Genomic DNA, 27,223 nt, shown 5'->3' with positions numbered 1-27,223 from the left:
CAGACTAGTGCATTCCATGGTTATAAAGTCTTATTAAGCCGTTTTTCGCCCCTAAAATATGAAAATATGGTTCAGCACATTGCTTACACTCCATATCAATACCTTCACTTATAATAGACAACATCCTATTGATGGTGCTGATCCAGCATTGCACAAAACAACTTGCCAAAAACTTTAACCAAGTCCATTTAACCTGTTTTGGCCCCTACAATATGAAAATATGGTTCAGCACATTGCTTACACTCCATATCAGTACCTCCACCTTATAACAGACAGCAGACTTTCTTTGACGGTGGTGACCCAACAATTCACAACAAACTTGCCCAAAACCTTTAACCACAAGCTTGCCCAAAAACTTTCACCAAAGTGAAATTAAGCTGTTTTTGGCGCCAAAAATATGAAAATTGGTTCAGCACATTGCTAACACGGCATGTAAATACCTCAACCATATTCCGTCTTTGCGTATTGCAGAGTTATCTTCTCTTGGGAGCATGTATTGTTTGTTACGTCATTGGTTTGTGTGAGAAAATTACGTCGTTTTCTCAAAAATTGACGACGTTCCTCTCACAAACCAATGACGCAACAATCAATACCTGCTCAAAAGAGAAGATAACTCTAAAATACGCAAAGACGGAATACTAGACAACAGACTAATGAAGACATAAAACATTCATTGTCAAGGTACAACCATTGGCAACAACAAGTAATTCATATGTAAATTAGTGTTTCATGTAAACCGTGACGTCTTTGCTAGCCAAGGGTTATTAAGGGCCTGTCACACCTAGCCGATTTTGGTCGCCGGAGCTATACCGGAGCACAAATTTGGCGATTTTCGGGGATCGGTACTAGTACGACAGCGCAACGGTATCACATCATTACGAACGGTAGTATATCGCCAGAGCATCGGCGAAAACTTAAGCAACGGTGGGCGACGGGAGACATTTTTGAACTTGCTCCAAAATGTCCGCCGTTGCGCTGCCGGAGCGAGCAACGGGTCTATAATGGCAGTACTTCGGTATGGCTTCGTTAAATGTCGGGAAAGAACCGGTAACGCCCCGTGATAGATCGTCGGTTCTCCGGTGGCCTCAGTGTGTACCGTACTGATACCGATGTGATACAGTACCTTAGTACTACCGAATACCACCGAAGTAGTACTGATGCGCCGCTGATGTACTAACGACAGAAAAGTGGTATTCGGTAGCACACCGGCTCTTACATCGGTAGGACAACGGTAGAAAAACGGTATCGTAACGGGAACGCCGGTACTTCAACGGTATTGGTACGGTCAATTTTGATTTTTTTCTCAAGTGCTTTCTCGCCGGAGCTCTCCCGATTTTCTGGCCGTTGTCAATTTTTTGCTCCGGTTAAACCCGGCGAGGTACATCGGTAGTGTGTGATAGGCCCTTAAGTGGACATAACCCTTGGAGTATCGAAGATACATTCAAGATTACGGCCAATTTCTGACTAATTACAATGTAGCAGGACCTAAAACACCAACATCATTCATCAGCATTGATTATAGCTATTCCAGAATCCAAACAGAAGAAGATTAGTCCATATGCCGGTGTGGCACCATAGTGGAACAGCTATGATCTCGTTAGTTCTTGGAACAAAACTAAACATTTCAGAATGCTTATTATTGATGTTTTTCAGGACATTTTGAAATAAAAATAAATGACACAATTTACTGTATTACAAAAAGAATTTTGAACGAACATTTGAAGATGAAATGGCAGAAACTAATGACTGCTGGACAAACTGAATACTAGTACATTAATAATACGATATGGATTATAATAAACTTTTATTGTACAGCATATACAAAATATACATTTACAAAAATACAAATTTCGTGCAAAATTGAAATAAGTATAAAAGATTGTACGTAGATTGTAAGTAGAACTTTGTCATGAGACAAATCCAGCAGCGTCCAATTTGTGATCTAGAGAGGTTGGTGGTGAAGGAACATCCGCAGAAGGAATGTCCGCCTGATCGACGACGGAAGGTTCGGGTGAATGGTCTGGGGTCAGATCTGGACCCTTAATCTCCAACCCACACCGGCCATTGCATAGAAACCACAGACACACTCGGCACATACACATTGTGTGCTATATCACGGTAACAATCGCGACTTTTGTTAACCACTTTTCTTTGTTCCTTTTTATGAATTACGATATATCAAATCAACCGCATAATTGGACATTTTAGGGTATCCCTTGTGATACTTACTGTCTTATGTTTACAATTTTACATTATTATCATCATTTCGTTTTGCTTTCCTTCCCAACCTACTGACTTGCATCTAAACACGTTGCAGCTGGCAGGAAAAACGGTTGGATCCGTACGTCGATCAGCTGTACCTACGACCATATAGATTCGTAAATAACTGCGCTCCATTGTCTCTGTAAATGTAAAACATTCACATACTTTTATCTCGTTCAGTTAATGATAACTGGTGTCGCAAGTTAAACAACCCATTTTGTTAGGTAAGAGAACATTAACAACACCTTCCTTACTTTTGTTAATTTGTATACGAAGCAACAAATACACACATTAAGTATGTCAATACTAAACTACAGCCTGTTGATAGAGGAAATAATGTTAAATTACGATTGCAATTTCGTAACTCATAAATAATCACATACAGAATAGCTAAATATATAAAATGCGATTACGGAAGTAACGAAGAACACATAAAACGAATTCAGGGTTCAAGAATATGCTATTCCGTCTTTGCGTATTGCAGAGTTATCTGCTCTTGTGAGCAGGTATTAATTGTTACGTCATTTGTCTGTGAGAGTAACGTCATCAATTTTTGAGAAAACGACGTATTTTCTCACACAAACCAATGACGTAAAAATCAATCCCTGCTCACAAGAGAAGATAACTCTGCAATACGCAAAGACGGAATACATGTAAATGTAGGTATACAATAAAATACCACATATACGTATGGCCGTCACACAGAGGTTCGTTACACCTCTGAATATACACATATGCTATATAATATACTGATATACGTAGGTCACATCATAAATACCCATACAATATGTGTATTTCAGACATTTGTAACGAACCCCTGTGGCCTACACGACGGTCAGGTGCAGTGACAACAATAAATCCACTGTATATAATTATTGAACGTTACGATTGAGAAAATTATATTTAGAAAAGTTTCACTATTTATTCAGAAATATTCATTTTAGACGGAGAAGATAAAACTCCCAACAACTTGAAGTAAAGGGTCGGTAATGAATAGAATAGGCTCGGGTTTCATCTTCGCCAAATATGCCTCCTACTATAACCGCTTAAATTTATTAGTGTATATCATATGATCAATGTTTACATGTACCTATGATAGTGTACATGTGTTATCGCTCACGTGTGGTACTGTAATATGTACACCTGTTCACCTAAGTTCAAACATCTGCTTTACAAATACGTGTATCAACGCGAACTAAATTGAATTTGTTTCTCAAAATAACAATGTACTGCTATAAATCTGACTATACATGTATCTTGATTGCAACTGACTATAAATGACAGCAATCAACACGGATATCAACGTACGTTTACCTGTGTTGGGGTTTAGATACAGTCGAGAGGATCCGACACTGATATTACAGCTTTATCAGAGAAATGAGAGAAGGGGAGATATTCTTCATCATGAACTTATTTTATATGCTGATGACAGTACAATTATCTGTTCTTACTCTGACCCAAAATTGATATCAACCAAATTGAACCAAGTTCTAGAATTCATGTTCAGATTGGCTAGTTGACAACAAACTGTCACTACATCAGGGGAAACTGAATGCATCCTCTTTGGAACTACGAGAAAGCTAAAAAATGTTGAACAGTTTAAAATTATTTGTAATGGTCATACTATTCTGATGCAACCTTTCGTCACATATCTTGGTTTGTCCATTGATTGTTTTTTTATCTGGTGAATGTATAGTCAACAGCATTGTAAAAAAAGTAAGTAGCAACTCTCAATTTCTATATAGGCAGACAAGTTCTCTTCCACTATCCATCAGGAAAATATTATGCTCAGCCATAATACAGTGTCATTTTGATTACTCTTGCTCATCCTGGTACTCTGGTTTAACTAAAAAACTAAAACAAAGACTGCAGGTTTCACAGAATAAAGTTATTATATTTATTCTTAAATTAGATTCCAGGTCCAGAATTGGTTACGATGAATTCTCTAGTCTAAATATGCTTAATGTTTGTAACAGAGTAAAACAACTCAGAGTAAACCATGCTTTTAATATTTTTAATGACATATACCACTTCTATTTTAAAACAGACTTCAAAAGGCTAACAGAACTGCAGCAACACTATACAAGATCTAGTGAATACATTTTTTATATTCCAAATGTGAGCGGGCCAGAACCTACCACGTTTTATTACAATGCTGCTAAGGATTGGAATTCTGTACCAGAAAGTATCAGGAAGATAAAAAGTAAATCATCATTCAAAGTTGCGATCAAAAAACATCTTTTTGAATATTTGTATTTTATTGACGTTACATGTATATGTTTTATATACAAGTTTGTGTATGTGAATATGTGAGTGTGTACACAATATGTGTGCTGTACTTCAATGCAATGTGTTTTAAGTTACAACCTATATATCAACATCATTTTCAACATAAAATTAAGTTATCTCATAGGTAAGACATCAATGGTCTGTGGCTTGTAGTGATGTTATTAATCTGCATTTCGTTAATTGATTGGTTGATGATGGAGTGCGCGAAGAATGGCATACATTGTATGCAATTAAATGTGTCTAGTATGGTGGCTGATATATGACATTTCGTCTTTTCGCTTTGTCGCCCGCGAAATAACGCCAAGCGAAATAACGAAATAACGCCAAAGCGCCAAAGCGCCAAAGCGCCAAAGCGAAAAGACGAAATAACGCCAAAGCGCCAAAGCTAAATAACGAAATAACGCCAAAGCGCCAAAGCGAAAATAACGCCAAAGCGAAGAGATAAAATGGCGTCTTTATCAGCCACCATAGAGAAAAGACGCCATTTTATCTCTTCGCTTTGGCGTTATTTTCACTTCGGTTTGGCGTTATTTCGTTCTTTCGCTTTGGCGCTTTGGCGCTTTGGCGTTATTTCGTTATTTCGCTTGGGCGCTTTGGCGTTATTTCGTCTTTTCGCTTTGGCGCTTTGGCGTCTTTTCGTTATTTCGTTAATTCGCTTGGCGTTATTTCGCGGGCGACAAAGCGAAAAGACGAAATGTCATATATCAGCCACCATAGATAACTGTTATCAGAATGATTATATGGGAATACATATAATAAAATGTATTGATCTTTAAAATCCTCTCTCAGCAGTATGTACCTGATCGTTTTCCTTGTGATAGAAACGCGTGTCCTCGAGTTGTACAATTTGTTTTGTTTTAGAGATCATTATAAAGGATAAATCACGGGGGTTGTCGCCTCTCCTTCCGGGACTGTTACTCACAGTGAAAGAGATAAACAGGCACCGTGGCGTCAACACACAGGATCGATTCGGAAATTAAAAATTATATGAAAAAGACAATAGCCACGTGCGGATTCAGATTTTTTTTCCGGGAGGGGTGTCATCATTCCAGATTTCCAGCTTATATGTCATTCGTAACAACAACTATTTTCATAATAGGTTTTGGCTATATTCTTACATGATTGAAGTTCTTATACAAACTAAGGAAATGTTTCTGTAGTAAGAATCGCATTAGTTATGCCGCTGATAGTGATTTTATTCTATATATTTGCTCGTATTTATTTATTTATTTATCTTTCCACAAATCTGATAAAACATTAAATCCACACTAAATTACAATCAAGATGATATCGGGACCTCCATACAAATTCAGAGTAGTCGAGTTTCTCAGTGGACAGCGCACACGCCTTTCACCAAGGCGGCGGAGGACGATTGGACGTGAAATAGATATTGGGCCACCTGTCCGGCCACGTAGGATTTCTCCAGGTTCTGCGGTTTCTTCCAACAGTAAGACCTCCTACGCACTTTCATCCGGACCAACAAGACCAATCTTGTTTAAATAGTGTTGCAAATTAAAGAATGTTCGTATTGAATACAAATTCATGTATGAAGGTACCTGTAGTCTTTTAAAAAAAGAAATTTAAACCTCGCTAGTTTAAATGCCAATTTTCTGTGATAACGAGTAAATTTAATTTCGTAAAGAAAAAAACAGAAAAAAACATTGCATCATGTATCCGGCAATTTGTAGTTGGCACTTGCGTCATCTCAACACCAAAAAATGGAACGCAACATGATTCCAAATTTTCGTTTCGCTGGATTACAGTTATATCATCGACGTCAAAGTTATTAGGGACAATTTATTTCTATTTTGCTTGTCATTGAAACCGATTTACAATGATCAATAGGGGTTCGTTTCCAGATTTAAATAAAATTATTTTCAGCGCTTCAGCTCCTTACAGAGAAACACATTGCATGATAACTCACCACATGTCGTGTCGTTATTCGAAGCAACTAATCGAAATATTCTTAACCTAATACGTTCCATCACAATGTACACAGATATTTGTCCCTTAAAAATGATATTTCAAATCATCTAGTCAAATTTAAAGTATCTTTTATGAAAGGCAGTAATTGCCGAACGATGCGTTCCTTCTTAAATGTTTAAAATGTACATTTCAATTCTTACATGAAAATCATCTGATATATTTTTCATTGACATTGTCCTAATACTGAACAAACACGTGTTTTCTATCGTTCAGTCGTAACAACTCGGCCAATTCCGCGATCTCCGTTGAGCGAGTCTTTGTGAACATATTGTAATTTGAAGTACATGTATTTGATAACGTTGTGTTGACCAATCAAATTGCATTGCATTTTATGTATGTTTCTTTATTTGATGTCGCCGTAACACTAATATAGGATGTGTGACGTCGGACATTAAAACATATATCGAACGGTCGACTGGATTTTTAATGCATTTTGTTTCGGATTTGACTTTTCGCAGCCTCTTAGGTATATGTAGTACAAACACAGGTGCCCGAGGAATTACCACCGGGAGAAATTGCAGGTTTGAGAGAAAGAAAAGACAGAGTGTTCCTGGTGTTGCAGTGAGAACAGCATACCATTTTTGGTCTCTTCGTTGTTCCAGGCCAAGCAGGGGACACAAAAGAAAATCTACGAATCTGCACAGGGTCCATGATAACATAGAATGAGACAAGAAGACTAGTTTGATCCTTTGATGTACATCGAAAGAATCTCGCGGTCGCGTAACGGTAAAATTGACCGGCTTTGAAGTCGGGTGGTGCTCCTCTGAAGTCTTCAAAGGACAGGTATCGGTCTAGCGATTGGTCAGTTTTTTTACCTACCGCCAATCAAATAGCTTGCCGCGTGACTTCAAATTTGCTATCTCCGAATCTGCACAGCGAAATTAATGGGGGAAAAGTTGGTCACAAAGAAATTGATGGTATCCTTCATTACACCATGGTGCGTTTGAATGTACCATATCATAGTATAATTAAGCTAAGTGAAGTTAATTTCACCGCTTTACAAATACTTAACTGGGCAGCTGGCATGGATGGACGAACGGGCAAGTTATGAACACCATTTTATCACATAATCGGCCTGTTATGCAGTGAATTCGCCCGTGTAATATTTTTACGTATGTCACTAGTGTAATATACCCTGGAGCGTTTTCATTGGCTGTGCCAGTCAGAAATCGATTGTGATGTCATAATATGGACAATGACCTGACGTCATAAATTGTGAATGGCGCAACAAAATGTCTGTCTCCGTTTGATTATGCCCTCTACATTTTGGTTATGTAATAAAAAGTATCTTAAATTTGTTTTCATTTCATATGAACTTTTACGAAACTCATCTCAAAGTTTTAATTTTTGCTCGGCAAGGCTCGTAAAAATAAAAACTCCTTTCATAAAATCTCATCTGAAATGAAAACTCATTTAAGATCCTATATATACATTATTCGGGATCCAGTCACTGCACAAATGTGTCTTCTCAGCCTCAGTTCACGATTTGTTGGGTAATTTGACCTCATGCTTGACCTTATGGTGTAATGTCCCCCTTTTTACTTCTCGATAAAAAATCCGGTCAAACACATCAAATTTAATCCTATTTCTTACATTCTTGTAATTTCTGTATATTTTTCTAAAGCATTAATCAAGTTTGAACTTAAAATGCGTTATTGGCTTTTTAGTATATATATGGATTTAGAAAGCATCCAATACAATTCCGTGGATTAATTTATGTAAATTGTGCTGATTCGCTTTTGTGCATAACAATAGCAGCCATTAATAATATGGCTTCCTATTTTATCAATCAATTAAAAAAAAGTGTGTACAATGTAGTTAATTTGATTAGTCATTTTTATTCAACAATCAACAAGTATTTAATACAATATCTGAATAGAAGTGCTTATGAAATGATAAATTGATGAAATCAAAAACATACAATAATTCTTCCTTAATATGTATATCACAATTACATTTAATAAAATGTCCGTTCTTTCATTCCATACACACCATTATACAAGCACACAACACTTGTCAAAATCAACATGCATACCTTCTTTAATTTAGCACTTACTTTCTTCAAAAATGTAAATTTTTATATCAAATTTTCAAAAATCATAAATATTAAGTAAAACTTCAAATGGAAACATTGTTTGAAATGGCTGCAACTCTTAATATGATTCTTTGATTGAGGGTTTATTTCATTTCAATATTTACATACCTGCCAATTCTCACAATCTCAGCATGAGTCTCATGATCTCAGCCCTTTTTCATTCTCTTATGCTCACAATCTCACATACTAGATTTGTTTACAGACACTGTCTGGTACCACTGTTACAGAGAGTTTAGCTGTACGTACCTCCAATAAGGCCACTGAACTGAATGGTTAAATGATTTATAAGTATTGTTTTTATCATAATTAAATTATTAATCAATAAACACAATTATTGTTTTTCACAGTATTTCACAATCTATACACCCACAACTGTCGCATCTTCTTGTAAAAATGGTGGTATCTTTTTTTGTCTCTGCATTGCACATGTCAGACAATGGTATACCTTAACATGTACAGTACATGTATATATATACATGTTTACAATCAGGAACTGTTGGCACTTTCCGTAGATGAAAAAAAAAAGTTTTTTCCCATTTACGGAAAGTGCCAACGGTTCCCGATTGACCTGTAGTCTATATAAGTGTCAAAGTTGTAAAAAGACTCTGGAATATCACAGATTATGTCACACTGTTTTATACATCACATGTACACACATGGTACTGAAACAATACATCTGTGTCCATTGATTGTCTAAACACATCTCCTCCTTAAATCTTGGACTTTGTCAGCCAGAAGAAATCCTGCAACGAAAACAATAATCTTAGTACAACCAGTGCAACTCTATCCAATGAATAAAACTCATTTATAAACTGACTAAATCTGATATTTTTTTTAATTTTTTTTACTGCAGTTAAAACATTGGTATTTATTTACACTTACAGGAATCATCCTACCAAACTCCCACTCATTTGTTCCATACTCTCAAACAAGACTTATGCTGAGGCAGTAAGTCACATTAGGTTATTGGAAAGACATTTTAACTGGCTTCAGTTTCAGGAAAATTCCTTAACAAAAGATTTGTTTCCAATGTAAACCATTATTTCAGGACAATTTCCTTCATCTAAAACTTTTTTTTGAACCCTAACAACGTTTTACCAGGGTAATAGGGATCAAACTTAGTTAGGGAAACAAAATAAATATCAAGTCACACATAGAAGGGGAGACAACTTGTAAAACCAGTTTTGAACAGGTAGAATTCATTTTCAAACATGTTCTTGATTGGTTTGTATAAAATGTTGGCTCAGTTAAGTATATGTTTTAGTGCATAGTTGGAACTAATGAAGCCATTGGCCTATTTATTTTATAAAACAAGGAAACGAAATACTCTATCATGTCATGTTGTTGAGAAACCTTTCATTAAAAGTATAAAATTATAGCAAAACTTACCAATTTCAACCATATTGCATAAAATTTACCGACCCCCCATCCTAACACTACAATATTGATATGAAATGTGATGTGATGTTAGCTTTGGCTATGAAAAAAAGTACGTTTAAACTTCTCCTTTGAAATAGTACAGATATCTATGGATTTATCTATAAACATCTGAGACGGTGTACAACGTCTCTTTGTACATGTATATGGTCCGTTAAAATTTGAACTACAGTTATTATGAACAATTATTGGAGTATGTACTTCAGTCTTTAAACTTGGGTAACACTGTAGTGCACTGGAGTTAACATCATAGTGCACTGTAGTTAACATCATAGTGCACTGGAGTTAACATCATTGTGCACTGGAGTTAACATCATAGTGCACTGTAGTTAACACTGTAGTGCACTGGAGTTAACATCATAGCGCACTGTAGTTAACATCATAGTGCACTGGAGTTAACATCATAGTGCAATGTAGTTAACATCATAGTGCACTGGAGTTAACATCATAGTGCACTGTAGTTAACATTGAATTGAACTGGAGTGCACTTCAGTGTTTTGTCTAGTGCACTTCCTTGTTCACTATGTGTGCACTTCAAAGTGCACTAGATACCAAGTTAAGTTTTCTCCTAACTGTAGTCCTCCTACCTGAGGTTTCTTCATAGACATAGGGTTGATCATGACGTTGACAATGGACACTTGCTGTTTACTCATGGCGGCACTGACACATTTGGTGATCTCCTCTGTGGTACGAGCAAAATAGCCATTGCCTCCAAAGGCTGCCATCATCCTCTCGTAATGGGCTGTTGCCATGAGTGATGTGGGTGGAGAGCTACAAACAAGGGAGATAACAAAGCCTTGTAAAATAATTACATTAGACACAGAAACAGTGAAATCTGACTGTACTGACACCGGCCTTTATAGACTCGTTTAATATCTGTCATGCATAATTTTTGGTCACAAATGGCTGATTTTATTTTCCGTCATATCTACCCCAAAATATATAAAAAAAAGTATCCCCCTTGTAAAGACAAATTTCAATGTACAAACTTACTTTTGGCATACAGCACCATTTATGGCTTTTAGATGCAATTGTTAGAATTAAACTAGAATTGTGTCGGTAAAACATGTTATGCCCGACTCCGCCAATAAATGAAATAAATGAAATTCACAAAGGTCAAGGTCACAAAAGAGTTGTAGAACATATTCTTCAAGGTGCATAAGCATGTTAAGTTACATATACCCTAGCTGAAGTACTTAGTCTGTTACTGACCTCAACACAACAAATGAGGACTGAAGTAACTTACGTGAGAGTGAGGTCTGTAGACTCAGACAGAGACTGCCACGAGTCATCATCCATACCGAAACCGATACCGTTGTTGTTCATGATGATGATAATCACTGGTAATTTGTAGCTGTAAATAGAACACAAGGATATGTACGGATGTCACAGCATCGTTTCTCATTACAACCTTAACCCGTTCACCCCTATGTTACTTTAATAAACTCTACCATGCATTGATCTGGATGAGTCCATTATGGTCAATAGTACTGGAGAAAGGGTTAACTTACACTTAATTGCCAATGACTTAGTGCTCTTTGGTCACAATATCTAAATAGGTTGCCATGACTAAAATCTTTTTAATGTAATTATTCTTTAAATGTTGTAAAAATATTTTTTATTAATTCCTTTGTTCTAAAAGTATTTAGCAATTAATAGACATTTATGGCATTGAAGCTGTCTAAAATAAATATCATTATATTTATATTGTTGTTATCTTTTCAGAAGACCCCTTATGATATTTTTACTGTGATCAGCACAATGGGACTACTTCTTAAAAATATTATAAAGAGGTTATTAACTTATTCACCCCTGAAGACACATTCAAACTCCTCCAATTCAAAGGTTGGAATAGTTCATTATGAAATTTCAGGGGTGAAGGAGTTAAGTATATTACCGAATTTCATATAATAATGTTAAATGCTACATTATACCATATATAAGTCTGTAATATTGGCAGAGCTAAGGTGTTATACTCATTATACCTGTGATTTGATTTAGAGTTAAGGATATATGCTACCTTACACGTTATATACCTGAGATTTGACTTAGAGTTAAGGATATATGCTACCTTACACATTATATACCTGTGCTTTGTTTTAGAGTTGACAACTGAGAACTTATTCCTGCTCAAATTTTGTTAAGAGCTTTCTCCCTCAATAGGAAGTGTTGTTAGAGCTTTACCAAATAATCGGTTTTGTAAGTTTACATCAGAAAGGCTTACCGACAGAGAGTTTCAATTTCCATTCCTGAGAAACCAAAAGCACTGTCCCCTTGGATGCAGACAACCCGTTTTTCCGGAGCGTGGTCTCTGCACCAGACTGCTGCTGCTACTGCGAAGCCTAGGCCCACACCCATAGTACCGTAGGTTCCCGCATCCAACCTACAACAAGGTTTCTTTTGTCAGTTCTTTTGTCTGTTGAGTGTTTTTTTTAATCAGATACTGTACATGGGGAAATTTTTGCCGCAGTTTAATTTTCACCTTTTTCTACCTCCGCAATGAGGGCAATGTTATCAACCTGCACAAATTACACACCAGATTTATGTACAGATTCACAGACAACTGATTGGAAGTTTAAGGACAACACAAATAAAGTGACAGATCAATATATTCAAGACAAGAGGCAAATAAGCAGAGAATTTGTTGACTAAATATGATTATAATAATAATATACAACATTTGATATAACACCCTATCTATCTATAACAAAAGCCATTCTAAACCGATTTACAGTACATAGATAAACAATTAATACAATTAGCATATACATTAATCAACACAATTTTTGTAGAATTTGAAGGACCATGCTAATATCTCCATGTATGCCTGCATGTGTGCTGGAGGTGTAATGTGTTCTGGTTGTAGTGAAACTATGCTTCCAACAGCATCATTTATAGTGCAATCTCACTTGAATGCTACAACACAGATACCGCAACACCCACCCCAGACCATTTTATACCCCACCTAGGTTATTGGAGTTGTGTGGGCAGGAGAAAAACCGTTTCTCTGAATATCCATGCATACGGCGAATTCGGGGATTGAACCCTGGCCGCCTGCGCGGAAGGCCGGAGTGTTAACCACTCGACCAATCCGCCCATAACATTATGACTGCGGAGATTACCTGTGTCGCGGGAGGCTGTTTGGGATCATGGTCCTACTAATATCCATTGTGGAGGAACCCTCACTAACAATAATACAGTCCTTCGGCAGCAGTTTCTGGATCTATACAGATTGTGAAAAAAAAGTTTGGAAATTTATTAACAAAGGGATCGACCAGCCAATCTTGAAACGTTTTATACATACATTGTTTGTGTATAAAGTAAAACTTCAATTTCATATTCTTTAATAACCTCACCACCACTGTAGACCAGAATGGACTCATCCAGATAAATGTATGGTAGAGTCTACTAAAGTTACTTAGGGGTGAAAGCTAGGGTTAACAATATTAATTAGTACATGTTGTAGATACAAGTATTGTAATCTACCATGTGTCGTTGCATAAATCTGCCCAAGGATTTTATGTTTGTGTATAAGTATAGGTAGTAAAAATTATTTGTAATATTTTACATATATCAATTCAATTCCTCACCAGTTTTGATAATTACATGAATATACTATTTTGATTTTCTCCATGGTTTGACATAATAATTTACAATGTCACCTATTTGTACAGTAAATATTAACAACATTTTGGCTACAGAGCTGAGATAGCAAACTGCATCATCGATCACCAAACAAATTTCCAGAATTTGAAATGATACAAAAATAAATTCAAAATTTTGGTAGGATATTTTGAGTAGGGACTTTTTTTTCTTGTTCGCCTCGTTTTAAATAAATAAATGCTGTACTTTATTTTAGGTATGATGACATGGCTAGTTTTTTAGTTTGATGCCAAATATATTAGTTTGATTCATAAACAAAATGTATCTCCTATATTCAATACTATTCTAATAGCTAAGTTACATTTTTGATGTAGTGGTTATATTTAGACAAAAATAACAGTTTGTATACATTTTCCTTATCCACTTTACAAAAGTATCGGTTTAAAACCATTTTGAAAAAGAAAAAAAACCTCATTGAAAATTTTATTAAAATTTTGAATTAAAAGTTAAAAAAGTAGCTGATTGTCTTGTTTTGATACTTACATCCTCATATGCAGAATAGAAATTTAGTGGGACAGATTTGTCGGACATCATTTTCTATAAAAGAAAGGTAACAATATAAGCACAAACAAACTTCATTATGTCCTTATGTTTAATTTTAAGTATTTAGTACATGTAGCTGTTCTACATGCTGCATGTAAGCTCATTATTGTCGATGCACATATATATTTCTTTTAGCAGAAAATACTGCTATTGGGATTATCATAAAAATTCCATCAATGAGAAAAAAAATCTTCACAGAACATTTTTTTCATGTTAACATCAGAATTAAACTCTGTACTCAACAACTGTTATACAGGTCTCGTAATTAAATTAATAATTTCGAATGTTTGTCAAAAACTCTTCATAAAACTAGATTAACACTTTTGAATGTCTGTCAAAAACTTGTCAAAAATTCTTCGTAAACACTCTCTAAGAGAGAGTTATCTCCTCTTACCTGTACACTCTGTTGATTCTGCTGGATTTTTCCTTTCAAAGTTTTCCACCAGGGGGCAGCCTTGCTGAAGGCAAATTTACCAGGACGTCTGTTGATTTCCTCATTCAACTGGGAAATAAAATTGAATTTTGCAAAATATGCTAATGTTTATTATTCAATGCGATGGCACATCAATAGATAATCATGATTTTTGTCTTATGAAAGGATCCATGTATCATGACCAAACACTGTAATTTTGGATTGGAAACTGTTTTTTTCTGGCATGGTTTGATAAATTGTTTATGAAAGGAAAAAAATCATACTCTGTGGGATTTTTATGAATAAACAGTAAAGATGAAAAATATATATTCAGAAGTGTTCCTAGTGTAAATTATCAGTGCGGTCAGACCTTAATTCAAACCCTGGACCTATCATTATTATACTGTCACTATAGCTAACTGAGCGACCTGGTCAACAGAAGTGGCCTTATAATTAGCCCAAATGCTCTATAATCAAATACAAAACAAAATCAGGGGAGGTAACTGTTTATCAAACAACCAAAGTGGAATTAGTGTTTTGCATGCATTGGGACAGGCATCCTGTAGACCAGTATACATGTGTAGTAGGATGAGGAATAGTGATAAAGATAGTGGCATCGCTACGGCTCTAACCCGCGACCCTTGGCTCTCCAGCCAGATGCTCTACCACTGAGCTAAAGGGAAATTCCCCACAGCGGACGCTTGTAAGGCAACCTATAAGCAATGCACATCTTTTATACATGTACAAAGACCGTTAACTTCACAGACAGAAGGATAACAAAAAATAAGATGATTACCTGGTTCAGGACGGTGTCTAGACTGCCCACTAACATGGCTGCAGCCTTGATGTTGTTGTTCATTTCCTCGTGACAGATGTCTACCTGTATGATCTTCACCTTGGGATTAAATCTAGGTGGCATCCCAAAATGTAGCATCCAGTTCAGACGAGCGCCAAGCAAAAGGATGACGTCTGCTTCCTGCAGTGCTCTGGAAATATAAGGGAAAGTAAAGTTCATTTTAAGTCTTACATTGATGTAAACTACAGTGAAATCCATTGATTATACATGTATTCAAGTATACTACTGTATGAAATGTTGGTTGTGTATAAACATTCCTGGTTTTTGTGGTTGCCATTGAACCACGAAAATAAATGCAAACGAATTTGGATGATATACATGTCTACTGTTATTGTAGGATATAAACGAAAGTTTGTATCATGAAACGATCTAACTGGTCTCAAACCACGAAGGAAAGTACCCATGAACAGTTTGTGATATACAGTATGCTACAGAACATTCCACTTAATGTCATTCTGTTTAATATCACATTTCTGACATTATCATGTTTTCTTTCAACATCATGGCAAAGTTTGTTCAAGCCTGGTTAGCTTTATGAGAATTCAATGTGGAAGTTTTATCTAGTATATATTGTACGCTGACTTTTCATAGCCTGTATACAATGTAATTAAAACATGCATTAAGAATTCAAAGACTGAATTCACACCATGAATATAGACTTTTTATTTCTTAGAAAGTAATATTTACCACAATTCTGTGTCATACAGATTTAATTTTTCCGAATATTATTTTTGTTACTATTTATAGTATTTTTGTTACTATTTATAGTATTTTTGTTAGCTGAATCTTTGACGTACAATGAACGTGTTTCCAATCAAATAACACCTCAGGCCTAATGATTTTAGGACTTGAAGTTGAAAACTGTGTGAAATGGTAAGTTTTCCACATAAATATTAAACCAATACTGTACATGTACTAATTTACATTGCTTATATGTTACACTGTTCTAAAATATAAAGGGCATTCAGACTTTATTCTTTAAAGTTCTGTCTTATTTCATGGAAAGAAACAATATTGTATACATCTCCTCACTGACCTTGACCTTTTATGAGCTACAGAGATTTCTCATACTAACTTTGACCTTGCAGGAGCTACACAGAGGTCATGGTCATCTGGTATGACCCCTTTTCCCATGGGAGTTGGGAGGAACGGGAGTTGTGCCCCTATCACCAACTCCTGCACAGCTGCCTCAGCATGTGCATAAGCAGCACCTAAATAAAATGTAAATTAGAGGTCAGTAAAGGTCATTAGAGGTAACTATTTGTTTATTTATGTTTTACTTCCTATTAACAGCTATGGTCATTTAAGGACGTGCCAGGTTTTGGTGGTGGAGGAAAGCCGGAGTTCCTGGAGAAAAACCACCGACCTACTGCCTACTCAAACCTGTGACCCAGTGTTGGAGGGCTAGTGGTGAGCAGAATGTCAGACGCCTCAGAGGTATAGGTAAGCTAAGAGAAGATCATCAAAAGTCAATGAGGAGAGTTAAGGTCACTATACGTCAGTAAAGATCTTCAAAGGCCAGGAATGGTCATCATGCAATAATGATCATCAAAGGTTTATTCACATCTCTCCAATGCTCTGATATGTCATCATGGTAAAAATATTATGCAATATCATGGAAAGGTCATAATATTTCATGGCATATCAACAAATTAGGTCAATGGATATGATGAGACGTCACCAAAGATCATCAGGTGTTGTGAAAGGTCAGCAAAGGTCATTAGGTGTGTTGAAAGGTCAACAAAAGGTCATCATGTGTCATGAGAGGTCAGAAAAGGTGATCATATACCATGATATTTCAACCAAGGTCATCAGGTGTCATGAGAGGTCAGCAAAGGTCATCATGTGTCATGAGAGGTCAGGTGTCATAAGAGGTCACCAAAGGTCATTCTGTCTTGAGAGGTCACCAAAGGTCATTTGACTGTTAGACTCATCAATACATATAAGGGATAGTATTTTATAGTTACCAACCTTTGCCTACTATCACTAAAGGCTTTTCGGCATAGTACAGTAGGTCTGCAGCTACCTTTACACTTTCTGGGTCAGCAAAACTCTTGGGAGGTGGGGGACAGATAATAGAGGACCTGAGGCAAACATAAATAACATTCATGTTAGATGATAAATTTCCATGCAAATTTTCACCCTCTTTCCTTCTTACCAAGTAAGCTGAGAGTTAAATTGGCATTTTAACTTAATATAACAGAATTTGTCTGGCTGAAAAAATAAATGGGGTAACAGTTTTCCATTTGACAGTAATTATAAGTCTTCCCAAAAATCCCAAAATTTTAAACTTACAAATATATTAAATTTTCATTGTCAGTGTGGTGTATGTAGTTTAAAGTTTATTTAAGTTTAGTTATTATTTACTTATAAAATAACCCAAGCATAGGCATAAATATCACCTCAAGAAAATTGATTTCAACTAAGAGGACAGATCTACCAATTTAATACTAACCATACATCTTTTTCATTAACAGTAGCATTCACCATGTTGCCAGCGATGTCAAGGTAACATGCCCCTGGTCTGCCATAGATACTCTGACGATAGGCCTAGAACAGAAGATCAAATTACAGTAAAATCACACTTCCTCGAACACTGTTTATTTTGAATACCCCTCATTTGTAGAACAGTTTGTTTGGTCCCGACGGAGATCGTACATATTCTTTGTAACATAACCCCAGATTAGTCGAACCGTTATTCTTCGAAAACCCGTCCCTGTATTCCTTGAACAAAAATTTGTCCCAGACTCTTTATGGACAAAGTATTGAGCCTATCTTCTCGTCGAACAGGTGTGACATGTCACGCCTGACAGATGATTTACCTGTGTATCACATCGGCACTTCAAAAATATCTCCGGCTAAGACTACAGTTTACCAGTATCAGTGACGTGCTTAATAATAGCATAAGTACCATTTTACAATACGTACGTATGTTTAAATATAATCACTTGAGATTTGACAGATATATACATGACGATCTTGGAGCAACCTCGGAATACTCGAATACCATGTATTCCTCAAACTATTGATCTCGGCCCCACAAGTTCGCGCAAGTGGGCTTTTACCGTAGTTACTTTTTGCAGCATTCTCTTGTCACATTTTCAAAGTTTATCAAATATAGTATGAAGCAGAGTTCTCTTCAAAACATTCTGCAAAACAGAATCTTGAGTCCTGGTCCAATATTCATTAAACACTTTCCACACTCAACTCAAGCTATAGTTACAGCTGCCAAATCATTATATTATTGTTTAAACATATTTCACTGCAAATTGCTTTGAATGTACACATTAAGAAACTTAAGCTAAATTAGTTTCAATATCTTTTTACATCTGTATACTGCGGAATCACTATTTTTTGTGGTGTTTTTAATTTTGTAGATTTTGTAATGGCTCTCATCTTCCACGAATTCATAGGTCCACAAATTAATTACATGTTTGATATAAAACAATTCTCTGTTTGAATGGGTACTCATTATCCATGAAATCATACCCATGAAATAGCATTTTGTCAGAAACCATGAAATTTGGGCCCCACGAAAAATGTATGATTTCACAGTATTATATTTATACGCCATCTTAAATATAGAGTGGCACGCCTACATCTACATTGAATGTGTAAATACATGTATGTGATATTGTTGTTATTTTCTGTGATAGTTAGATTTAAAGTATTCCTCATGAGAGATGTCATGCATAAAAAACAAATGTAAAGTCAGATATGTTGCTCTGATGTAAAAAGATGGCTGTAAACATAGAAAGCATTTAGGCTTGCCAACATTTTGAGATGTACTTTAAAAGCAGCTATTTAAATATATTAGGAAGGCAACCATATTGTGTTCATAAAACCAAATTTGTATTTTCTAGGACTGTAAATGTTAATCTGGTCTTTTTACTCCATGTTCTTTCTCTACTGCACAATAGTACCAAATAAACCATGTTTGGTCTAGCCAAATGCAGTTTGCTGTTGACAAACCTGGCCTGGCTCATTCAATGATTTGGTTTAATTGTTCGAGTTTAACGTCATATTAACAGCTACAGGTATGGTCATTTAGGGACATGCCAGGTTCTGCTGGTGGAGGAAAGCTATAGAACCCAGAGAAAAACCAAAAACCTGCAAAAACATGGCGACTGCCCTATATATGTATAGGCCCTGAACCCGGGACCCAGCGGTGGAGGGCTAGTGGTAGCAGAATGTCAGACACCTTGACCCATTCACCCCTGAAGACACATTTGAACTCTTCCAATTCAAAGGTTGGACTAGTTCAATATGAGATTTCAGGGGTGAATGAGTTAAGGGGTGTGGTGAAATCAGGCAAAATCCTATATAATCCCCTAACGTTATATGCCAATAATTAACACACAGATCTCTGGCACTGTTTCCTGGAATGTTCAACAACTCTGATTTAAATAATGATGTAATTTCAGGGGTCATTCAATGAACAATGTATTTGAGACCTTGACCCATATAATGATGGTACATTTACCTTTTCCACATAGAAGGGAATCCTTTCTATGCTATTGGGTCTTGCTGAAAATTTGCAATAGGGTCTTGCTGCCTCCACCTGTCACAACAAAACAATCTCTGATTACACAAATACACCATGTACAGAAAGGGTTAATTCTTACCTAAAACTGACATGATCATCAAACATAATTCTGATAAGAACTTATTACTGATAGAAAATTTAAGCTACTGATACCAGATCTGTTAGTACAGTAAATGCACATACCTTATTTAATGTAATAAAGCAACCAACTGGGCACATAGCATTTTTGGAAAATGTGAATGATTGCAGATTAAACCTCCCAAAAATGCTATCTCAAAAAATAACCAGACATCTGAGTTAATTATGGGTAATCCACTACACCGTAATGATTTATAATTCCTGTATCATGTGTCAGAGTTATCTCCTTTAAAAATTGCCCAATAAGCAATAAGCATAAAGTCTATTGAATTTTGAAATGTTATCACAGGTACTTGCCTAGTCTGTCAATACATCCATAGTATAAACAGATGATGTCAGAATTATCTCCCTTAAGATATCACCCAATAAGAATATTCTTCAATGAATTTCTAGGTGTTATCAACAAATAAGTGTGTGGCAGTTTTTAATTGTACATAGGATTAAGGTCGCATTCTAGCTTTGAGCTAGGGGGAATTTCCCTTTAGCTTAGTGGTAGAGCGTCCGACTAGGAACCTCGAGATCGAGGGTTCGATCCCCGGTGGAAGTGCACTATTCTCTTTCCTGTTACAAGTACATTGATTGTGTACATTTAAAATGTGCCATCAATTAATTAAGGACATTTAAAATGATTGCAATGTTTTTCAAAGCCTATAGTTAGCGAAATGGTTTGAAAAACACATTTTGTTTTCTATTCTTAGGAAGGGTCTTTCTAACGGGGGGGGGGGACCTAAAGTTCATTTTTGTAATAAATAATTCTGAATTTTCTGTCCTCAACTTATCAGTATTGAACCTGAAAGTAACATATATACATTGTTGTCAATTTCAATATTTTTGAACAGATACAAGTTGACAATTTCATGTTAAATTGCAGTTAAGCTTATCGACCTTTGAACAATCGAACAGAATTTGCATGTATAGCGATAATCTAAGGGTACTGAAATAATAAACAATATTTTTTTCTTTTTAAACTTTAAAAGTTTGCTTATTGTTTTGGAAACTTTGGGTAAAAATGTGAGCTACTTTGCAAAAGTACTAAAAATCATGCTCAATGTATTTTGACAATACATTGTATATTTACTATGCAAGTCTATGACAGAACTCTGTAAAATCCTGCACTTCATCATTATGAAGTTGATCTTTTGAGCAGATATGTGTACCGTGATATGTATCGTATCATAAGCATCATAGCATGATCCATATTGTATCTTGAGGTAGCTAGTGTGTCGTTGCAGCCCTATGTGTAACAGCCAAAGAGGCATGGTAATCAAGTGGTAGGACGCCGGGCTCGTGACCGAAGGGTTGCAGGTTCAAGTCACATCACGGCACTGTGTTGCATCTTTGACCAAGATGGAGGGGTGAATAGTGTAGTAGCAGCCAAGGAATACAACGGGGGATTTAATGACTGCTTTACTAGCAAGCTTGCTTTCCTAGTGATAAGGTATGATCCTGTTCTGGGATGTCCTCACCAGTTCAGCAGTGTCGAAATGTGGTCAGCAGTCAGATGGATGACAGCCGCCCATATTCATGAAACCGTTTTCATGCTCAAATATGGATCCTGTGCTCAAACTAATTTTCTTGTAACTAGTTTAAATCAGGTGGTACGGTCAAAAAGTCAAATTAATTCTTTGAAAATGGTGTTCGAAATTTAGTCTCTAAAAAATTCTTTAAAATCATTGATAATTTTTTTTTTTTTTAAACTTATTGATTGAAAAAGAAATTGGACTTGAGCACAGAATGTGTGTTTGAAGAATGAGAATAGTTTCATGAATAAGGGCCCAGGCTAGCCTAGGCAGCCTGATTGTAAAATAATTTTCAGATATATATTTACAGACCTATAAAAGGAACTTCATCATGAATTTTTGATTGTTTCAGAATGTTTTCACAAAAATCTTGGATTATGCAGGATAATTTGTGGTGTTGGTTTACAATAAAGTATTCCCTAGTAATTATTGATGATAGATTTCTGGTAACCACAGTTACTGTACCTGAGGTAACTCCTGGAATGACCCCATGGCCTCCTGATCTTGTTCACTGGATCCACCAATCACAATCACTGGCCTTTCAACAAAAATAGTAATTTAATAATAATAATATACAACATTTGCTATAGCGCCCTATCTAGCTAACATAAGCTGCTATAAAGCGCTTTACAGTACATAGATATACAATTGATACAATTAGCATATATACATTAATCACTACAATTTTTGAGGAATTCGCAGGAGCTGCCTTATCAGAGGCTAACTACTAGTTCTATGTCACCTGGCTAATATCTCCCTATGTGTATGCCTAAATGCATGCTCGAGATGTAATGTGTTCTGTTTGTACTGGGGCCTTGTTATCAACCGCATCATTTATAGTGCCACCTCACTTGAATGCTACAGCACTTATACCGCAATATCCACCCCAGACCAATTTATACTCCACCTGGGTTGTTGGAGTTGTGTGGGCATCAAACCTCGGCTGCTTGCGTGGAAGGCCGGAGTGTTAACCACTTGACCAAGCTGCCCACTAGACTTCATAGTAACTTTATTTATTTTACAACAATTATGAATCAAATTTTTACAACTTATATTAATCCCTCTTATTTGCCCAGATGTTAGCATGCAGGGTGTCTTAATTTGGGAGGAATCCGGAGTACACAGAGAAAAACCCATGTGGTTGGGCAGGTAACCCCATACCTTTTCACATTTGATCAGGGAATCAAACCCAAGCACCTTAATGAAAGGCAAGTGTGATGTTCACTACGCCGCACCTGGTCACTTGAATTTTATTGACATTTACTAGAGTATAAAATTGTCAAAAGTTTTCATTAAGATTTTAAGCAAAACCAGGGACAATCCTGGAGGGTACCATTGACCCCTCAAAACTGAAATTAACCCCTCCATGTTCCAATATTCCAGGATATTCCCTGAGAACTATTCAAATGTTTTTCGTTTAAAGAAAAACATCTCCAGAATAATAAATTTTCAAAAATTATGAAAATCTGATCCAACAATTCAATTTCAAAGCAACGAGCTAATTATAAGTCCCGTTATGAAATGCTAAAATTAAAAAGTGTTGCATAAGAAAAGTCCCAAAGAAATACCATTGACGTATTAGCTTGACTTCCACAAAAATAAGGAAGGCAATTCTTTGGAAGTTTCTGAAAAGCCAATTCATATTTGCCAACTTTTTGAAATTTCTTTGGGGGAGATTACACATTCTCAGAATTAAAAGCATAACTAAAATTAGTGTATGTACACCATAGAGAAAAGATAACACTTGTAAATGGCATCTTTTGAGCTGAAATCATCAGCCCTTTGAATATAGGAATAATTTAGCAAATTCACTGGTTGAAAATGCTAAGTGTTAGGGCCCAAAATCGGGAGTCTCCCTCCTAAGGCCAAATAAAAATATAGCTGTGTTTCCCATTTCCCGACCCTATTTTTTCTTGCTGACCCTAATACATTTTTTCAGTTTTACACAGTCACTGTTATGTATTTAATAGCCGTTTATTTGTATAATTTGCTATGAATTTAATAGCCTTTGTTCCTGTGTCAGTGTCAGAGTTTTATTTGAAGATAATAGCTAATTATAAGTAGCTGTAAATAATTGGTTATGATAAGTTGGGATCTGCAGATTAGTGTGACNGGGGGGGGGGGGGGGGGGGGGGGTCCTTAAATTTTAGCAGGAGTAAAAGGAGTTTGGGAGTTGAGTTAATAAGGAGTCAGTCTGGAGGAAGGAGGTTGAGTTAGGGAAACCGAGTTATATTAAGAGGTTTAGAGATATAGAGGAGAGTTAGAAAGTCAGTAATAATAGTAGTTTTAGCTGTAGTTTGTAGATCTGTGAAGCTTTTTCATTTTATAGTTGGAGATAAGTTTGGAGTGGAGAGATTGAGTTCGCAATAGTGAAGACTTGTATATTCTATGACAGATAAAAAACTAAATCTTAAATACAGTGTAAAATATAAATATACTTATTTTTTTGTTCAATTAATTTGAACTGGTGGCAGTGGAAATTGAGAACAGAAAGCATCAGTACCGGTAATACAAAAGATAATGTAACACTGACTGGTGACCATCAGTGGAGTTTGGATTACTAAAAACTAGTGTCAAGCAGTAGGGAAAATATATTTTTAACATTCACTGAGGTGATCAGGTGATTTTCTTCACCAGAAAAAAACATAAAAAAATTCCTACCTACCCTATTTATTTTGGAGCCGAAACAGGAAACACACATATATATTTGATTTGGCCTTAGGGAGAGTTGGCAAGTATGCCAATTATTGAGTCAGTCTGATACAAACCAGCAATTTTCTTTGGCATTCGACAGTCCAGCCAAAGCATGCACCAATCCTGGCCCAGACACAACCAGACACACTGCAGGCCTACAAACATACAAAGTTAAGGCTATAGGTCATGTCTAAGTCATACACATGCAGTGTACCGTAAGGGGAAGAAATATGTATACTGAAAAGTAAAAGTGTAGTATTATTCATGGATATATTCGTCCGCGCAATAAACTTGTGCTTTCTGATTCATTAGAAAAACACAAGTGTGTGGTCTTGCATATTTACATCATAGATGATAGAATGTTTTTGCTTTGTCTCTGTCAAAAATAAATCAAAAATGACCTGTGCTTCCATCAAAAGTAGGTCAATGATTTTTAAAAGTAGGCATATGTATAGAGAATATTGAACAGTTACCAAATAAATATGACATATATATTGCAGAAGTATGGCAGAATAACAATATGTTTAATGAGTGCAAAGCATGAGTGAAAATATTGGTATATTCTGCCAAACGAGTGAAACACATTTAAAATGAAACCTTAATTTCATCTTGGTCAATATCCATTTCAGGTTCATGTAACCACATATTCGTCTCAACAAAAGTTAATATTTAACTCACTTTCCTGTCATATACCCAATGATAGAGGCACCATAGGAGGCCTGCAAATAAACAAAAATACATATTTAAGTATATACATGTAATCATAATAATATAATTATGTTATAGTTATTGAATAATTAGTCATCAGTATTAAAGTGAGCTAATAAAAAAGAGGAATTGTTCCCCATACCCAAAAATATGTTTCATTTGCTTCGCATGCCTAAAAAGCAGAATGAATAGGACCTTCAATTAAGTAATTTCTATTTCTTTTTTTTTCATTTACAATTGAATGTATAGATTTCCTAAATGTTTTAATTTTGCAATATTCCTGAAGTTTTGAAAAATCTATTTAATTTTACATGTCTCTGTGAATTCACTGCTGCTCTGCAGATAGATTTTGTTTTATTTCTTTTAGGAACAAACTTAAGCCAGGAAAGTTTGAATCTGATGATTTAAAGAGTAGAATAACTTGAGCAGATTCTGTACACAGTTTAGGCAGATTATATCAAAATTTGACTACGACAGAATACTTAAGCCTCCAAAAAAGTAACATTTTTGTTTGTTTTAGTATTATTGTTAGAAAATTACTCAGTTTTTTTGTGTTTTGTTAATCAATATTGACATTGTTATTATTTTTTATGTGTTTTATTTCTAATAAACCATCGTTGCATCAAATAAAATGTATTTTGTTTCATTTTGTTCCATTGTAAAACAAAATCGAAAAAAGAAAAAAAAATCATAATTTCCCAAAAAATCTGAAGAAACTACCGCAAGGTATTGGTTATTGTTCAGAAATGACTTGGTTATGCAATAGCGATGCGTGTAGAAAAAAAAAAACAATGCCTCATTACATTTTTAGGCGGAGGGACGGGGATCCTTAAACATTTTCCTTATTATACAAAACTGATCAGAGATCATGTTCATTTACACTGATAAGTCGCAAGACTTAAAGTTAACAAAGAACTTGAACTTGAATTTAAGTGAAATGGCACTCCATAATCAGGAAACATATTTTTAAAATAAAAAAGACGCATATATATATATAATTATTACCGCTTGCTCATTCCTCATTCCTATGTATTTGATGCCAGCTGCTTGTGCTGCCATACCAACTTCAATGACAGGAATCCCCACAATACCAAACATGTACTCCACACCCTGAAAATAAATTGTAGAGCTCAATAGGACTGACCAGGTGTTCCATGGCAAAAGCGAGTGTGCATGGATTTAATTTGGTAAAAATAAATGGCATGTACAGTGTATGTTAAATTTGTTTCACATAATAATTGTGATTGTATGAAATCTACTTTTGATTTTTCATACATGTGATGATATCCGTATGTTCATCATCAGCTTCCAGCAAGTTACAGAAAGTAAACCAGGAAGTAAAAGTATGTTCTTATTACCAACCTTGAACTACAGAATAATGAGATTGGGAATCTTTGATTTGAACCATACAAAATAAAAAAGCAATCATGTTTTCTGTGTGCATCACATATATATCGTAAGTTAACAAATCCAGGGTATGATGATCAGACTGAAAGTAAATTAAAAGATAGATTTGAAACCAATTGATGTTTACCAGATTCATAATATATTTTATTAAAGAATGTCAGTTTATTTTCTGGCTTGAACATGTAAGACTGAAACTACGGACTTAGATAGTCTAATTCCGGGCTGAAACATATATGAAGACGTGTACGCCCATCAGGCATTAAAAAGTTTTATTTGTAAAACTTAGTTGCAGCATTGATGATAACTGAGGTTAGAGATATACTTTTCGTGTCTATTATATCCTATCTAGAACGGGTCAATAACCAGTGCGTCTGATAAAACGTGAGATAAAGAAATGTCAAAAAGTGGGACACATTTAAAGCTTATTGAAATTACTGGTCATTATCAATTATTATTAGGTGATACTGAATGACAGTCTACTTTTAATAAATATATGCATAGTACCAAAGCTGACACTCTGTACCAAAGTGATTTAAAATTACCTGTGCTTTTAAGGCCCTCGCCAGTACCGTCGCCCCATCAACTTTGACACCTTCGTCCATGTTCGATGCGCTCGCCATTTTGACTGGACTGTCACGTGATTTGATATTGGATCTCCTATTGTGAA

At 35.6% G+C, this 27,223-nt stretch overlaps 1 protein-coding gene across 1 annotated transcript; it reads right to left on the bottom strand.

Annotated features, from left to right (window-relative positions):
- Positions 1–9,193: 9,193 nt before the first annotated feature.
- LOC110449719 (2-hydroxyacyl-CoA lyase 1-like) lies at positions 9,194–27,206 on the bottom strand. Its single transcript, XM_021496764.1, has 17 exons — positions 27,099–27,206; positions 26,155–26,259; positions 25,120–25,160; positions 24,516–24,596; positions 22,213–22,285; positions 20,027–20,104; positions 17,999–18,093; positions 17,515–17,627; positions 16,619–16,754; positions 15,484–15,673; positions 14,670–14,777; positions 14,216–14,269; positions 13,192–13,292; positions 12,294–12,452; positions 11,316–11,423; positions 10,657–10,840; positions 9,194–9,375 (listed from the first exon to the last, which is right to left on the bottom strand). The coding sequence occupies exons 1-17, from the start codon at positions 27,174–27,176 to the stop codon at positions 9,343–9,345; spliced, it is 1,737 nt and encodes a 578-aa protein (XP_021352439.1). The 5' UTR covers positions 27,177–27,206; the 3' UTR covers positions 9,194–9,342.
- Between the last annotated feature and the right edge of the window lie 17 nt (positions 27,207–27,223).

Source organism: Mizuhopecten yessoensis, unplaced genomic scaffold (genome assembly GCF_002113885.1).
Source record: "Mizuhopecten yessoensis strain PY_sf001 unplaced genomic scaffold, ASM211388v2 scaffold4805, whole genome shotgun sequence".
Taxonomy (NCBI): domain Eukaryota; kingdom Metazoa; phylum Mollusca; class Bivalvia; order Pectinida; family Pectinidae; genus Mizuhopecten; species Mizuhopecten yessoensis.
This window is presented reverse-complemented; position numbering and strand designations above follow the sequence as displayed.

Excerpts from the sequence above, each read along its gene's own strand:
- LOC110449719 (XM_021496764.1), bottom strand. The coding sequence starts at position 27,176 with ATGGCGAGCGCATCGAACATGGACGAAGGTGTCAAAGTTGATGGGGCG. Across the intron at positions 24,597-25,119 it reads ATTGGGTATATGACAGGAAA|GCCTGCAGTGTGTCTGGTTG; the intron begins GTGAGTTAAATA and ends GTATGTTTGTAG. Across the intron at positions 16,755-17,514 it reads TTTAGTGATAGTAGGCAAAG|GTGCTGCTTATGCACATGCT; the intron begins GTTGGTAACTAT and ends CATTTTATTTAG.